The 16,569-nt window shown below is 47.2% G+C and overlaps 1 protein-coding gene across 1 annotated transcript in view; it reads right to left on the bottom strand.

Annotated features, from left to right (window-relative positions):
- LOC134933926 (chloride channel protein ClC-Kb-like) overlaps positions 1 to 16,569 on the bottom strand; it is a 63,242-nt gene that overhangs the window by 31,250 nt on the left and 15,423 nt on the right. The window contains exons 3-4 of the mRNA XM_063929469.1: positions 10,201 to 10,278; positions 7,721 to 7,799 (exon numbers count right to left, since the gene is read on the bottom strand). Of these exons, the coding sequence (XP_063785539.1) occupies positions 7,721 to 7,799; positions 10,201 to 10,278 (157 nt within the window). The remainder of the gene's footprint in view (positions 1 to 7,720; positions 7,800 to 10,200; positions 10,279 to 16,569) is intronic.

Here is a 16,569-nt window from a genome sequence, read left to right as displayed (position 1 = left end):
CCCTGATCGGAAGTCACTGGCTGGGCAGCCAGTGAAGGTAATACCTACGACTCGTTCTCCCAGACTGGGGACAGGACCGCAACCACAGAGGTCTTCCCCTACTGTCCCTGCATCTAGAAAAAAATGGATTCTCTCCTGAGGAGAGCCCCTCCCCATTATGCTATGAATGTGGTGAAATTGGCCACTATAGACGCATGTATCCCAGAAGAAGAGAGCCCATGGATTGTAGTGTTGCAAAAGGCACAGAAGAGAACATTGTGTTCTGCTCTATGTTGTCTGCACAAGGGCCTGCCCCTCTGATATGGGAGCCAGTGCAAATTGGAGGACAGAAATTGACGGCCTTGGTAGACTGCGGCAGTGAATTAACATTGGTCTCAGCGGCCATCATTCCAGAGAACGTGGAACAACTGCCGGTATTGGCCAACGTCCTGTGTGTACATGGGACTACGGAGAAGTATCCCCGTGTCATACTACCTATCGCTGTACAAGGCCAGACTTATTACGTTGCAGTGGCAGTTGGACCTAAACTGCCCTATCCGTTAATCCTGGGACGGGATTTCGCAGGCTTTAGTAAGCTTCTTGCTCTGACAGAGGACAAAGCTGATGACCCACCAAAGCACTCTCGTACTGCATCATCTGAGGTGGTTGCTGTGGGCGAAGGTGGACCCAAAACTTACAGCAAGTGGACATTTTAAAACTTTGCAAGGGATCAACAGAATTATGCCGCTATTGATAATATAAAGGACAAGGTAGTCGAGGTCAATGGGAGGGTTAATATTCCCTACTCGCCTGACGGGACCCCTTATTTCATTTTGAGAAAATACTTACTATATTGGGTAATAGTTAACCAAGGGAGTAAACTAGAGCAGCTATTAGTACCCCGAAAACATGTACTGCTGGTGCTGACCGCTGCACACACGCATCTCTGGGGTGGACATTTAGGCGAAGAGAAAACAATAGAGAGAATATTACTTTGTTTCTATTGGCCAGGAATACACACAAATGTAAAGGCGTACAGCCAGCGGTGTCCCACATGCCAACGGACCAGTCAAAAACCCCACTTCCGGGCTCCCTTGTTACCTATACCTATTTTACAGGTACCCTTTGAGAGGATAGCAATGGACTTAGTGGGTCCACTAGAAAAAAAGGAAACCAGCATGTCTTGCAAATTCTTGATTATGCAACGCGGTACCCTGAAGCCGTACCTCTTTGTAACACAAAAACTGCAACCATTGCTAAGGAGCTACTGTTGTTATTCACCAGGGTTGGCTTCCCTAAAAAGATCCTTACTAACCAGGGCACTCCGTTTATGTCCCAAATTCTCCAAGAGTTATGCCAGAAATTACAAATCAAAATGCTGCATACATTAGTCTACCACCAACAAACGGATGGTCTGGTGGAACGATTCAATAGTACTGTGAAGACTATGATAAGACGAGCTGTTAGTGAGAATGGCCGAGAATGGGATGAAGTACTGCCATTCCTAATGTTTGCCGTCAGAGAAGTCCCGCAGGCCTCCACGGGATTCAGCCCATTTGAGCTACTCTTTGGGAGACAGCCTAGAGGCGTACTGGATGTGATAAAGGAAAGTTGGGAAAGACAACACCCAGAAGAACCCAATGTGATACAATTTGTAGCCCGGCTCTACGAGAGACTTCACATGATTGCTCCTATCGTCCGGGAAAACCTTGTTGAAGCCCAAACCCGCCAGAGGCGACACTATGATGCTACTGCCAAAGCGAGGCAGTTCCACCCGGGGAATAGGGTGCTAGTCCTGGTTCCAACTCTGGAGAGTAAGTTGTATGCTCATTGGCATGGACCCTATGAAATCATAGAGGCTGTGGGTCCAGTTAATTACAAGGTCAAACAACCTGGAAGAAGACACCCAGAAAAGATCTATCACGTCAACTTACTTAAACCCTGGTTATAAGAGGAATCCACATCGGCTGTGGCTGCTTCTCGACCACGGGTGGCCAAAGTGCCTGCAGGAGAAACTCTAACTCAACAACAGGTAGCTGATGCGAGAGCTCTGGTTGCTCGGAATCAAGATTTTTTTCTTATCCAAGCCTGGAAGAACAACTCTGACCGAGCATGAAATTTATACACCCCCGGGAGTCATTGTAAGACAAAAACCATATTGGATACCCAAGGAGAGACTGGAAGCTGTCGCCACAGAAGTCCAAGAAATGCTGGACCTGGGTGATTGAGGAATCGCAAAGCAATTGGTCCAGTCCTATAGTATTGGTACCAAAACCAAATGGGACAATTAAGTTTTGCAATGATTTCCAAAAATGTAATCAAGTATCACGCTTTGACGCTGTTACGTTCTTGGTACTCAGAACGAAAGAGGTGTTGCGTACTGAGTCCAAAGCACCAGAACGTGACGCTGAAATAAAGGCAAGGTGTAGTAATAGCGCCTAGCAGCCTACCTCCGTTGTTTCACTCGCGTGGTCAGTTTACGCCTGCGAGACTGTGGTTTCTTGGGCCTACGGCAGCCGCGTTTGAAGGACGGATTAGGTCTGCCCAACTCCGATGCCCCCAGGTCTTAATGTGAGACAAGGCGTAAACCGAGACGGGATGATAACAAGGGGACCTCTAACTAAACCAAACTGAGAGCTAGGGACTACAAAGAGACCTAAAACTAAACGTATATGCGGCACAGCCGCCAGGATAAACAACAACAAAGGAAATGCTGTCCACACGCCGACACAATACTGTTGTGTACCGGCGGTGACAGCATATGCAGAACCCTCTGCAAAACACCAGTAACTAGTATAACTAAAGAATACAGCGGCCTTGGCCGACGGACGCGGCAAAGCCGCTACTCACGAAACCGGTACAAACACTGGCAAACGGACAGGAACCCCCAATGTAGCTGACACAGGCTCTCAGGACCGGAGGACAGGCAGAGTTCCAACGACTGAGCAGTGGACACCAAGGAACAGGATGCGGGATCAGGATCAGGAACAGACAAAGCCACTGGACTTCAGGACAGGAACGCTTCAAGGCAAGAAGCTGGATCAGACGCTGGATCAGATGCTGGATCAGACACTGGACTCCTGGACAGGAATGCTTCAAGGCTAGACAGAAACTATCACCGGCGTCTGTGTAATGCACTGAGACAGAATATAACAAGGATTTCTTCCTATCACAGCAGGGACCCTAATTAATTATGTCGTGCAGCTGCCCTGCTGCATGACTCCAAACTGACAGGTGCAATTAACAGACAGGTGAGGCTAAACACATGGAAACAGGCTGCAATTACACAGACTCACCACCGGCGGCAAACAAGAGTCTTCTAAACCAGAGCAAAGTGAAATCCTGGCCTGCAAGAGAACTATAACATAAAATACATGAACAGGAATAAACCACTGCTTGTGGTTCATAACAGTACCCTCTACTTAAGGGTGGACTCCATACACCCCATGACACCCACGGGGAACGGAAACAGAAGTATAACATAAAATAAATAACCAAAATGCAAAACAGGAATGAGCCACTGCCGTGGCTCATAACAGACGCATACCGTATGCTGCGATTTGACGAGTTAGTGGAATAACCTCGTGGGCACTCGGTACCTTACTATGCTAGACTTAACAAAAGGGTATTGGCAAATTCCCTTAGCCAAAGCTGAGCGAAAGAAAACTGCTTTTGCCACTCCAGATGGACTGTTCCAGTATAAGATGCTTCTGTTTGGGCTCCATTGACCACCTCCTACGTTCCAACGAGCCATGGACAAACTGTTGAAACCACACCGGGGGTATGCAGCGGTATACCTCGATGATGTAGTTATCTTTACAAATACGTGGGATACCCACCTGGACAATGTGCAGGCAGTACTAACATGTCTAAGGGAACATGGTTTAACGGCCAACCCAGCTAACTCAGTTCACTAACTGAGGCATGTGATAGGTCAAGGAGAATGTGATAGGTCAAGGAGAAGTCAGACCCCACGTGTTGCGTTCACTGTACTTGGTACTCCTGGAACTGGGCGGATGAGCCCCAAGTACAGGAATGTAATGCTGGGGTGGGAATTGAGTTCAACAGCAAACCCCTACAGAACCCTGACTCTGTTGTTCCACCGCGTGGTCAGTCTACGCCTGTGAGACTATGTTTGCTTGGGCACACGGCAGCCGCGTTTGAAGGGTGGATTATGTCTGCCCAACTCTGATGCCCACCGGTCTTAGTTGGAGACAAGGCGTAAACTGAGACGGGGCAATAACAAGGGGAACCTCTAACTAAACAGAAACTCGAGTTAGGGGCAACTAACACCACGTAAGTAAAGTGGAAGCCGTGAGAACATGGCCTACACCTACCACCAAAAAGAAAGTGCTAACATTTCTGGGACTGGTCGGGTACTGTAGGCGCTTCATAGAAAATTTTGCTGCCCGAGCCTTACCCCTTACAGAACTCCTAAAGAAGAATCAACCCGAGAACGTGGCGTGGACAAAAGCTGTGGAAGACGCCTAGGAATATCTTAGCACAGCTTTGTGTTCTGCCCCAGTTCTGGTAGCTCCTGACTTCAAGAAGACGTTCATATTGCAGACAGACGCATCACATCGGGTCTAGGGGCTGTCCTGTCACAGTAAATAAATGGGGAAGAAAAAACGCTCCTTAACTTAAGCAGAACGTTAGTACCCAGGGAAACAAGACATGCAATTGTCGAGTTGGAGTCTCTCGCCATTAAATGGGCAGTTGAGTCTCTTAAGTATTACCTTCTGGGCCGAGAATTAATCTTGGTAACAGACCATGCTCCACTTCGTTGGATGCAGTTCAATAAGGAAGTCAATGCTAAAGTAACACGTTAGTTTTTGGCACGTCAACAGTTCAAGTTCAAGGTAGAACATAGACCTGGAACCCGTCACCCATCCAGGCGCTACAAGACCGTAAAAAAGCCCCTGGAAGGAAAGGTCACTTTCCCTAGTAAGGAAAAGCGTAGGGGGAGGGTATGTTATGAGAGAGACACCAGACGGTCTGAAGTGGAGTACCAGACCAGTTGAAAGGAGCCTTGCAAAAAGGAAATGGGATCCGTTCCATATTTTGTGACGACCTGGAAAATGCCTACAGCAGACTTTAGGAAACCCCAGGGAGACAGCAGGAACTATTTTAGGTCCTGTAGCTTGGTTTTGTAGAAAACCAGCAAGGGTCCCTGGGGGTGGATGGGAGAAGTGGGCGGGCCCCATCCACAAAGGTCAGTCAAGGTCTTGTGGGTTCTGCAGCCAGGATGGCTGAGTAATTGTGCACCTGTAGAATACCTAGAAAGGCCTGAAGGTTTCACAGGTGCAGGACCTCTAATGCTGACTAGCGGCCAGAAGCTATGGCCCGTAAGGGGGCTAGTTTCAGGGGACTGGAAGGCTGTGTATGTGTGAAGGGACTTCGGTATCAGTGGTTCCTGTCCACGGAAACGGGACGCTGCACGCACTGGTGACTATAACCCAGGACACTGTGTTGTAAATGTTTATTTATAGTGCTGTTGGCAAAAATCTTTACACTGCTGGATTCATTGTTTTGTAGACTGTATGCTGTATCTATAACCACCTGGCGGCTGTGTGATGTTACACAGCCAGGGAGATTGTTGTTACTCCAAGTTGTGGTGTGAACCACTTGGTTTTGTTTTATGTAGGAAAGAACCTGTGATTTAGTAAAACTGTTTTGTTTTCATGATATACCTCGGTGTCAGTATTGTTATTCTCTAAGGTAGGGCATGAAGAATTTTGCCAACCTTAACAGGACTAGAAAGGGTTACATCAGGGGCTGGCTCTAGTCGACTTTCTACAGAACTCAACACATATCATTGTGTGGACAAGTGTGACTCCATTGTTTAACATCTTATCCCAGAAGATTTACAAGAGCCCATCATGAGAGCACCATAATGGATGAGGGGTGAGCACCCTTCTTCTGACCCTCCGTGTGGAAAGCCCTAAACAGAGCGGTGGAAACGTAGACGGTACGCCAGTGAATTGTTGAATCAAGGTATGCTCATTAGAGCTATTTCTATTAAAGGGGATCCGGTCTTTAGGTCGACAGTAAGTAGGTTGACACTGTCTAGGTCGACCACTATTGGTCGACAGTAAGTAGGTTGATATGATTTCTAGGTCGACATGACAAAAGGTCGACATGAATTTTTCACTTATTTTTTTAACTTATTCATACTTTACGATCCACGTGGACTACAATTGGGAACGGTAACCTGTGCCGAGCGCAATGGTAGCAGAGCGAGGCACCTATCGCTCGCCATGCGAGTGGACACGGTGCACTAATTGGGGTTCCCGGTCATTGTACGGAGAAAACGACACCAAAAAAACTAAAAAAAAACTCATGTTGACCTTTTCTAATGTACATTTCTAGTACATGTTGACCTAGAGTCCCTGTCGACCTAGAAACCATGTCGACGTACCTACTGTTGACCAATAGTGGTCAACCTAGACACTGTAGACCTAAGTCTAATCTACCTAACATACCACACCTCTATGAAAGCATGTAAAACAAATAAGGTAATACCGTAAAAGAAGCAGTCATTTTGGGGGCTAAGATGTCAACTTTCTTCAAGTCCCAAAACATTCTTTCCTATGTGGAGACGTTCTGTTGATTTCTTGCAGAAGATATGGAAAAGTCTTTGCATTGATCAGGTGTTTGACGATCATTTGTGTAGCCACTCTAGAGGCCACTGTCATACATTACAATTGACGGTTTTTGATCCAATGGCAAATCTGACCTGCAGGCCCATAGATGCTAGGGTTATGTTTGGACAGTCAAGGGTAACCCTCAATAGGAAAGAGGCTTGATAGCAAAGATTGAGATCCTTTCAGAATGTAGACTTTTCATTGTCAAGGTAACCAAAACAGTTTGGAACTTAATAGAATCTGCCCTAGGGTGTTGTTGTCCCAACCAATACGTGTGACCAGTGTCTTTAGCAATACTACTCCGAGTTTGGAGGCTGACCCCGGTTCCATGGAGTTGCTTGCAGCTCCACTATCAATTAAATCCATAATTTCCTCAGGTCCATCAGAGGATTGTAGAAGTACAGGAATTTGCAGAGAGTTTATCGAATTCTTGAACAAACAACCTGAGATCTCCTTCTCTTCAGATCTCAGGTTCTCCCACAACTTATTTGGGCAAGAGCAAGCCATGTGTCCCACCTCTCTTCTTGTATAACTCCTTGAGACCTCTATTGAAGCATACTGCCACCTGCATTGGTGCTTCAAAACTTCAAAAGAGCCTGGTACCTGGAACTAGAGTGGTCTCCGCAGATCAAGGACAATCTGATCTGGCTTCTTAAAGCAGGGTCATTCCAGTCTGTATCTTTAGACCACTATAAAAAATCAGTAGCACACTACTTCATGGCTCTTCAGCCTTGGCCTAAAACTCACAGGTGGGACTCAGCTGAGGCAACACTCTCCAGGTTATCCAGGTATAATAAATCCAGAGCTGCAAAGGAGGCAAGGAGTACTGGATGCTACTATGGGCACCACGAACAGCACCAGCCCAACTATGAGAGATCACAAACTTACCGTACAGCCGAGCTGCTCCACTCAGGTAAGAGGGCTAATACCATCTTAAGATGCCATTGGCCAATGGATGTAAGTTTTTCCGAAGTTTGTTAAATAGCTGGACAAATGTCTAGCACAACCAGAGAAGTCACACAGGAAATTGGTTATGAATATCATTATACAAATGACATGGCTATCACAAAGGCAAGAATCCGGAATGGGTGACCTACCTCCTACAGGAGCAACAAAGCAGCATGCGACGCCCACTGCGGCTCCGGCTATCAGCAGCTCATACTTCCTGCCTGGATTCTGGGAAAAGAGGACACATTGCGGTCATTTGTGCCAGGGCATAGCCAAAGTACTCTGGGTCCTACTGCAGAGTGTGTAATGGTCATGCCTCAGACATGGATTCTGATACGGGTCAGTGACCCCTCTGATGGGGATAATAGGGTCACACACACGCAGGATACCTATAAGTTATAGGGTAAGTGACCCCTCTGATGGGATAATAGGGTCACACACAGGATACCTATAAGTTATAGGGTCAGTGACCCCACTGATGGGATAATAGCATCACACACACAGAATACCTATAAGTTATAGGGTCAGTCACCCCTCTGATGGGATAATAGTGACACACACACAGGATACCTATAAGTTATAGGGTCGGTGATCCCTCTGATGGGATAATAGCGTCACACACACACAGGATACCTATAAGTTATAGGGTTGGTGATCCCTCTGATGGGATAATAGTGTCACACACAGGATACCTATAAGTTATAGGGTCAGTGACCCCTCTGATGGGATAATAGTGTCACACACACAGGATACCTATAAGTTATAGGGTCAGTGACCCCTCTGATGGGATAATAGCGTCACACACACAGGATACCTATAAGTTATAGGGTCAGTGACTCCTCTGATGGGATAATAGTGTCACACACACAGGATACCTATAAGTTATAGGGTCAGTGACCCCTCTGATGGGATAATAGCGTCACACACACAGGATACCTATATGTTATAGGGTCAGTGACCCCTCTGATGGGATAATAGTGTCACACACACTGGATACCTATAAGTTATAGGGTCAGTGACCCCTCTGATGGGATAATAGTGTCACACACACAGGATACCTATAAGTTATAGGGTCAGTGACCCCTCTGATGGGATAATAGCGTCACACACACAGGATACCTATATGTTATAGGGTCAGTGACCCCTCTGATGGGATAATAGTGTCACACACACTGGATACCTATAAGATATAGGGTCAGTGACCCCTCTGATGGGATAATAGTGTCACACACACAGGATACCTATAAGTTATAGGGTCAGTGACCCCTCTGATGGGATAATAGTGTCACACACACAGAATACCTATGTTATAGGGTCAGTGACCCCTCTGATGGGATAATAGTGTCACACACACAGGATACCTATAAGTTATGGGGTCAGTGACCCCTCTGATGGGATAATAGTGTCACACACACAGGATACCTATAAGTTATGGGGTCAGTGACCCCTCTGATGGGATAATAGTGTCACACACACAGGATACCTATAAGTTATAGGGTCAGTGATCCCTCTGATGGGATAATAGTGTCACACAGGATACCTATAAGTTATAGGGTCAGTGACCCCTCTGATGGGATAATAGTGTCACACACACAGGATACCTATAAGTTATGGGGTCAGTGACCCCTCTGATGGGATAATAGTGTCACACACACAGAATACCTATAAGTTATAGGGTCAGTGACCCCTCTGATGGGATAATAGTGTCACACACACAGGATACCTATAAGTTATGGGGTCAGTGACCCCTCTGATGGGATAATAGTGTCACACACACAGGATACCTATAAGTTATAGGGTCAGTGTCCCCTCTGATAGGATAATAGTGTCACACACACTGGATACCTATAAGTTATAGGGTCAGTGACCCCTCTGATGGTATAATAGTGTCACACACACAGGATACCTATAAGTTATAGGGTCAGTGACCCCTCTGATGGGATAATAGTGTCACACACACAGGATACCTATAAGTTATGGGGTCAGTGACCCCTCTGATGGGATAATAGTGTCACACACAGGATACCTATAAGTTATAGGGTCAGTGACCCCTCTGATGGGATAATAGTGTCACACACAGGATACCTATAAGTTATAGGGTCAGTGACCCCTCTGATGGGATAATAGTGTCACACACACAGAATACCTATAAGTTATAGGGTCAGTGACCCCTCTGATGGGATAATAGTGTCACACACACAGGATACCTATAAGTTATGGGGTCAGTGACCCCTCTGATGGGATAATAGTGTCACACACAGGATACCTATAAGTTATAGGGTCAGTGACCCCTCTGATGGGATAATAGTGTCACACACAGGATACCTATAAGTTATAGGGTCAGTGTCCCCTCTGATGGGATAATAGTGTCACACACAGGATACCTATAAGTTATAGGGTCAGTGACCCCTCTGATGGGATAATAGTGTCACACACACAGAATACCTATAAGTTATAGGGTCAGTGACCCCTCTGATGGGATAATAGTGTCACACACACACAGGATACCTATAAGTTATAGGGTCAGTGACCCCTCTGATGGGATAATAGTGTCACACACACAGGATACCTATAAGTTATAGGGTCAGTGACCCCTCTGATGGGATAATAGTGTCACACACAGATTTACCTCTTTTGCACCAACAAGTCTAACCATGACCTTTCCTAGCAGAGTAGCGAGTATAGTTGCCATGTGCACAAACGGTCCCTTTGGAAGAGATGAAGATAAAACAAAATTACTGCAATTCCAATATTCGCTTTTCCTTCCCCATTGCTACAAATTTACCTCCATCCTGTTCTGTATCTCTCTACTATTCCTGTACTGACCTCACACACACACACAGCTCTGTCACTACACCTCCATCCTGTCCTGTATCTCTCTACTATTCCTGTACTGACCACATACAGCTCTGTCACTACACCTCCATCCTGTCCTGTATCTCTCTACTATTCCTGTACTGACCTCACACACAGCTCTGTCACTACATCTCCATCCTGTCCTGTATCTCTCTACTATTCCTGTACTGACCCCACACACACACACAGCTCTGTAACTACACCTCCATCCTGTCCTGTATCTCTCTACTATTCCTGTACTGACCTCACACACACAGCTCTGTCACTACACCTCCATCCTGTCCTGTATCTCTCTACTATTCCTGTACTGACCTCACACACACAGCTCTGTCACTATACCTCCATCCTATCCTGTATCTCTCTACTATTCCTGTACTGACCTCACACACACAGCTCTGTAACTACACCTCCATCCTGTCCTGTATCTCTCTACTATTCCTGTACTGACCTCACACACACAGCTCTGTCACTACACCTCCATCCTGTCCTGTATCTCTCTACTATTCCTGTACTGACCTCACACACACAGCTCTGTCACTATACCTCCATCCTGTCCTGTATCTCTCTACTATTCCTGTACTGACCTCACACACACAGCTCTGTCACTACACCTCCATCCTGTTCTGTATCTCTCTACTATTCCTGTACTGACCTCACACACAGCTCTGTCACTACACCTCCATCCTGTCCTGTATCTCTCTACTATTCCTGTACTGACCTCACACACACAGCTCTGTCACTACACCTCCATCCTGTCCTGTATCTGTCTACTATTCCTGTACTGACCTCACACACACAGCTCTGTCACTACACCTCCACCCTGTCCTGTATCTCTCTACTATTCCTGTACTGACCCCACACACACACACAGCTCTGTCACTACACCTCCATCCTGTCCTGTATCTCTCTACTATTCATGTACTGACCCCTCACACACACAGCTCTGTCACTACACCTCCATCCTGTTCTGTATCTCTCTACTATTCCTGTACTGACCCCACACACACAGCTCTGTCACTACACCTCCATCCTGTCCTGTATCTCTCTACTATTCATGTACTGACCCCTCACACACACAGCTCTGTCACTACACCTCCATCCTGTTCTGTATCTCTCTACTATTCCTGTACTGACCCCACACACACAGCTCTGTCACTACACATCCATCCTGTCCTGTCTCTCTACTATTACTGTACTGACCCCACACACACGCACACACACACAGCTCTGTCACTACACCTCCATCCTGTCCTGTATCTCTCTACTATTCCTGTACTGACCTCACACACACACAGCTCTGTCACTACACCTCCATCCTGTTCTGTATCTCTCTACTATTCCTGTACTGACCCCACACACACAGCTCTGTCACTACACCTCCATCCTGTCCTGTATCTCTCTACTATTCCTGTACTGACCTCACACACACAACTCTGTCACTACACCTCCATCCTGTCCTGTATCTCTCTACTATTCCTGTACTGACCCCACACACACACACAGCTCTGTCACTACACCTCCATCCTGTCCTGTATCTCTCTACTATTCATGTACTGACCCCTCACACACACAGCTCTGTCACTACACATCCATCCTGTCCTGTCTCTCTACTATTACTGTACTGACCCCACACACACGCACACACACACAGCTCTGTCACTACACCTCCATCCTGTCCTGTATCTCTCTACTATTCCTGTACTGACCTCACACACACACAGCTCTGTCACTACACCTCCATCCTGTTCTGTATCTCTCTACTATTCCTGTACTGACCCCACACACACAGCTCTGTCACTACACCTCCATCCTGTCCTGTATCTCTCTACTATTCCTGTACTGACCTCACACACACAACTCTGTCACTACACCTCCATCCTGTCCTGTATCTCTCTACTATTCCTGTACTGACCCCACACACACAGCTGTCACTACACCTCCATCCTGTCCTGTATCTCTCTACTATTCCTGTACTGACCCCACACACACAGCTCAGCACTACACCTCCATCCTGTCCTGTATCTCTCTACTATTCCTGTACTGACCCCACACACACAGCTCTGTCACTACACCTCCATCCTGTCCTGTATCTCTCTACTACTCCTGTACTGACCTCACACACACAGCTCTGTCACTACACCTCATCCTGTCCTGTATCTCTCTACTATTCCTGTACTGACCCCACACACACAGCTCTGTCACTACACCTCCATCCTGTCCTGTATCTCTCTACTATTCCTGTACTGACCCCACACACACAGCTCTGTCACTACACCTCCATCCTGTCCTGTATCTCTCTACTATTCCTGTACTGACCCCTCACACACACAGCTCTGTCACTACACCTCCATCCTATCCTGTATCTCTCTACTATTCCTGTACTAACCTCACACACACACACAGCTCTGTCACTACACCTCCATCCTGTCCTGTATCTCTATACTATTCCTGTACTGACCCCACACACAGCTCTGTCACTACACCTCCATCCTGTCCTGTATCTCTCTACTATTCCTGTACTGACCCCACACACACAGCTCTGTCATACACCGCCTTCCTGTCCTGTATCTCTCTACTATTCCTGTACTGACCTCACACACACAGCTCTGTCACTACACCTCCATCCTGTCCTGTATCTCTCTACTATTCCTGTACTGACCCCACACACACAGCTCTGTCACTACACCTCCATCCTGTTCTGTATCTCTCTACTATTCCTGTACTGACCCCACACACACAGCTCTGTCACTACACCTCCATCCTGTCCTGTATCTCTCTACTATTCCTGTACTGACCCCACACACACAGCTCTGTCATACACCGCCTTCCTGTCCTGTATCTCTCTACTATTCCTGTACTGACCTCACACAAACAGCTCTGTCACTACACCTCCATCCTGTCCTGTATCTCTCTACTATTCCAATACTGACCTCACACACACAGCTCTGTCACTACACCTCCATCCTGTCCTGTATCTCTCTACTATTCCTGTACTGACCCCACACACACACACAGCTCTGTCACTACACCTCCATCCTGTCCTGTATCTCTCTACTATTCATGTACTGACCCCTCACACACACAGCTCTGTCACTACACCTCCATCCTGTTCTGTATCTCTCTACTATTCCTGTACTGACCCCACACACACAGCTCTGTCACTACACCTCCATCCTGTCCTGTATCTCTCTACTATTCATGTACTGACCCCTCACACACACAGCTCTGTCACTACACCTCCATCCTGTTCTGTATCTCTCTACTATTCCTGTACTGACCCCACACACACAGCTCTGTCACTACACATCCATCCTGTCCTGTCTCTCTACTATTACTGTACTGACCCCACACACACGCACACACACACAGCTCTGTCACTACACCTCCATCCTGTCCTGTATCTCTCTACTATTCCTGTACTGACCTCACACACACACAGCTCTGTCACTACACCTCCATCCTGTTCTGTATCTCTCTACTATTCCTGTACTGACCCCACACACACAGCTCTGTCACTACACCTCCATCCTGTCCTGTATCTCTCTACTATTCCTGTACTGACCTCACACACACAACTCTGTCACTACACCTCCATCCTGTCCTGTATCTCTCTACTATTCCTGTACTGACCCCACACACACACACAGCTCTGTCACTACACCTCCATCCTGTCCTGTATCTCTCTACTATTCATGTACTGACCCCTCACACACACAGCTCTGTCACTACACATCCATCCTGTCCTGTCTCTCTACTATTACTGTACTGACCCCACACACACGCACACACACACAGCTCTGTCACTACACCTCCATCCTGTCCTGTATCTCTCTACTATTCCTGTACTGACCTCACACACACACAGCTCTGTCACTACACCTCCATCCTGTTCTGTATCTCTCTACTATTCCTGTACTGACCCCACACACACAGCTCTGTCACTACACCTCCATCCTGTCCTGTATCTCTCTACTATTCCTGTACTGACCTCACACACACAACTCTGTCACTACACCTCCATCCTGTCCTGTATCTCTCTACTATTCCTGTACTGACCCCACACACACAGCTGTCACTACACCTCCATCCTGTCCTGTATCTCTCTACTATTCCTGTACTGACCCCACACACACAGCTCAGCACTACACCTCCATCCTGTCCTGTATCTCTCTACTATTCCTGTACTGACCCCACACACACAGCTCTGTCACTACACCTCCATCCTGTCCTGTATCTCTCTACTACTCCTGTACTGACCTCACACACACAGCTCTGTCACTACACCTCATCCTGTCCTGTATCTCTCTACTATTCCTGTACTGACCCCACACACACAGCTCTGTCACTACACCTCCATCCTGTCCTGTATCTCTCTACTATTCCTGTACTGACCCCACACACACAGCTCTGTCACTACACCTCCATCCTGTCCTGTATCTCTCTACTATTCCTGTACTGACCCCTCACACACACAGCTCTGTCACTACACCTCATCCTATCCTGTATCTCTCTACTATTCCTGTACTAACCTCACACACACACACAGCTCTGTCACTACACCTCCATCCTGTCCTGTATCTCTATACTATTCCTGTACTGACCCCACACACAGCTCTGTCACTACACCTCCATCCTGTCCTGTATCTCTCTACTATTCCTGTACTGACCCACACACACAGCTCTGTCATACACCGCCTTCCTGTCCTGTATCTCTCTACTATTCCTGTACTGACCTCACACACACAGCTCTGTCACTACACCTCCATCCTGTCCTGTATCTCTCTACTATTCCTGTACTGACCCCACACACACAGCTCTGTCACTACACCCTCCATCCTGTTCTGTATCTCTCTACTATTCCTGTACTGACCCCACACACACAGCTCTGTCACTACACCTCCATCCTGTCCTGTATCTCTCTACTATTCCTGTACTGACCCCACACACACAGCTCTGTCATACACCGCCTTCCTGTCCTGTATCTCTCTACTATTCCTGTACTGACCTCACACAAACAGCTCTGTCACTACACCTCCATCCTGTCCTGTATCTCTCTACTATTCCAATACTGACCTCACACACACAGCTCTGTCACTACACCTCCATCCTGTCCTGTATCTCTCTACTATTCCTGTACTGACCCCACACACACAGCTCTGTCATACACCGCCTTCCTGTCCTGTATCTCTCAACTATTCCTGTACTGACCTCACACACACAGCTCTGTCACTACACCTCCATCCTGTCCTGTATCTCTCTACTATTCCAATACTGACCTCACACACACAGCTCTGTCACTACACCTCCATCCTGTCCTGTATCTCTCTACTATTCCTGTACTGACCCCACCCACACAGCTGTCACTACACCTCCATCCTGTCCTGTATCTCTCTACTATTCCTGTACTGACCTCACACACACACACAGCTCTGTCACTACACCTCCATCCTGTCCTGTATCTCTCTACTATTCCAATACTGACCTCACACACACAGCTCTGTCACTACACCTCCATCCTGTTCTGTATCTCTCTACTATTCCAATACTGACCTCACACACACAGCTCTGTCACTACACCTCCATCCTGTCCTGTATCTCTCTACTATTCCTGTACTGACCTCACACACACAGCTCTGTCACTACACCTCCATCCTGTCCTGTATCTCTCTACTATTCCTGTACTGACCTCACACACACACAGCTCTGTCACTACACCTCCATCCTGTCCTGTATCTCTCTACTATTCCTGTACTGACCCCACACACACGCAGCTCTGTCACTACACCTCCATCCTGTTCTGTATATCTCTACTATTCCAATACTGACCTCACACACACAGCTCTGTCACTACACCTCCATCCTGTCCTGTATCTCTTTACTATTCCAATACTGACCTCACACACACAGCTCTGTCACTACACCTCCATCCTGTCCTGTATCTCTCTACTATTCCTGTACTGACCCCACACACACACAGCTCTGTCACTACACCTCCATCCTGTCCTGTATCTCTCTACTATTCCTGTACTGACCTCACACACACAGCTCTGTCACTACACCTCCATCCTGTCCTGTATCTCTCTACTATTCCTGTACTGACACCTCACACAGCTCTGTCACTACACCTCCATCCTGTCCTGTA

The sequence above is a fragment of the Pseudophryne corroboree genome, chromosome 6 (assembly GCF_028390025.1).
Source record: "Pseudophryne corroboree isolate aPseCor3 chromosome 6, aPseCor3.hap2, whole genome shotgun sequence".
Taxonomy (NCBI): domain Eukaryota; kingdom Metazoa; phylum Chordata; class Amphibia; order Anura; family Myobatrachidae; genus Pseudophryne; species Pseudophryne corroboree.
This window is presented reverse-complemented; position numbering and strand designations above follow the sequence as displayed.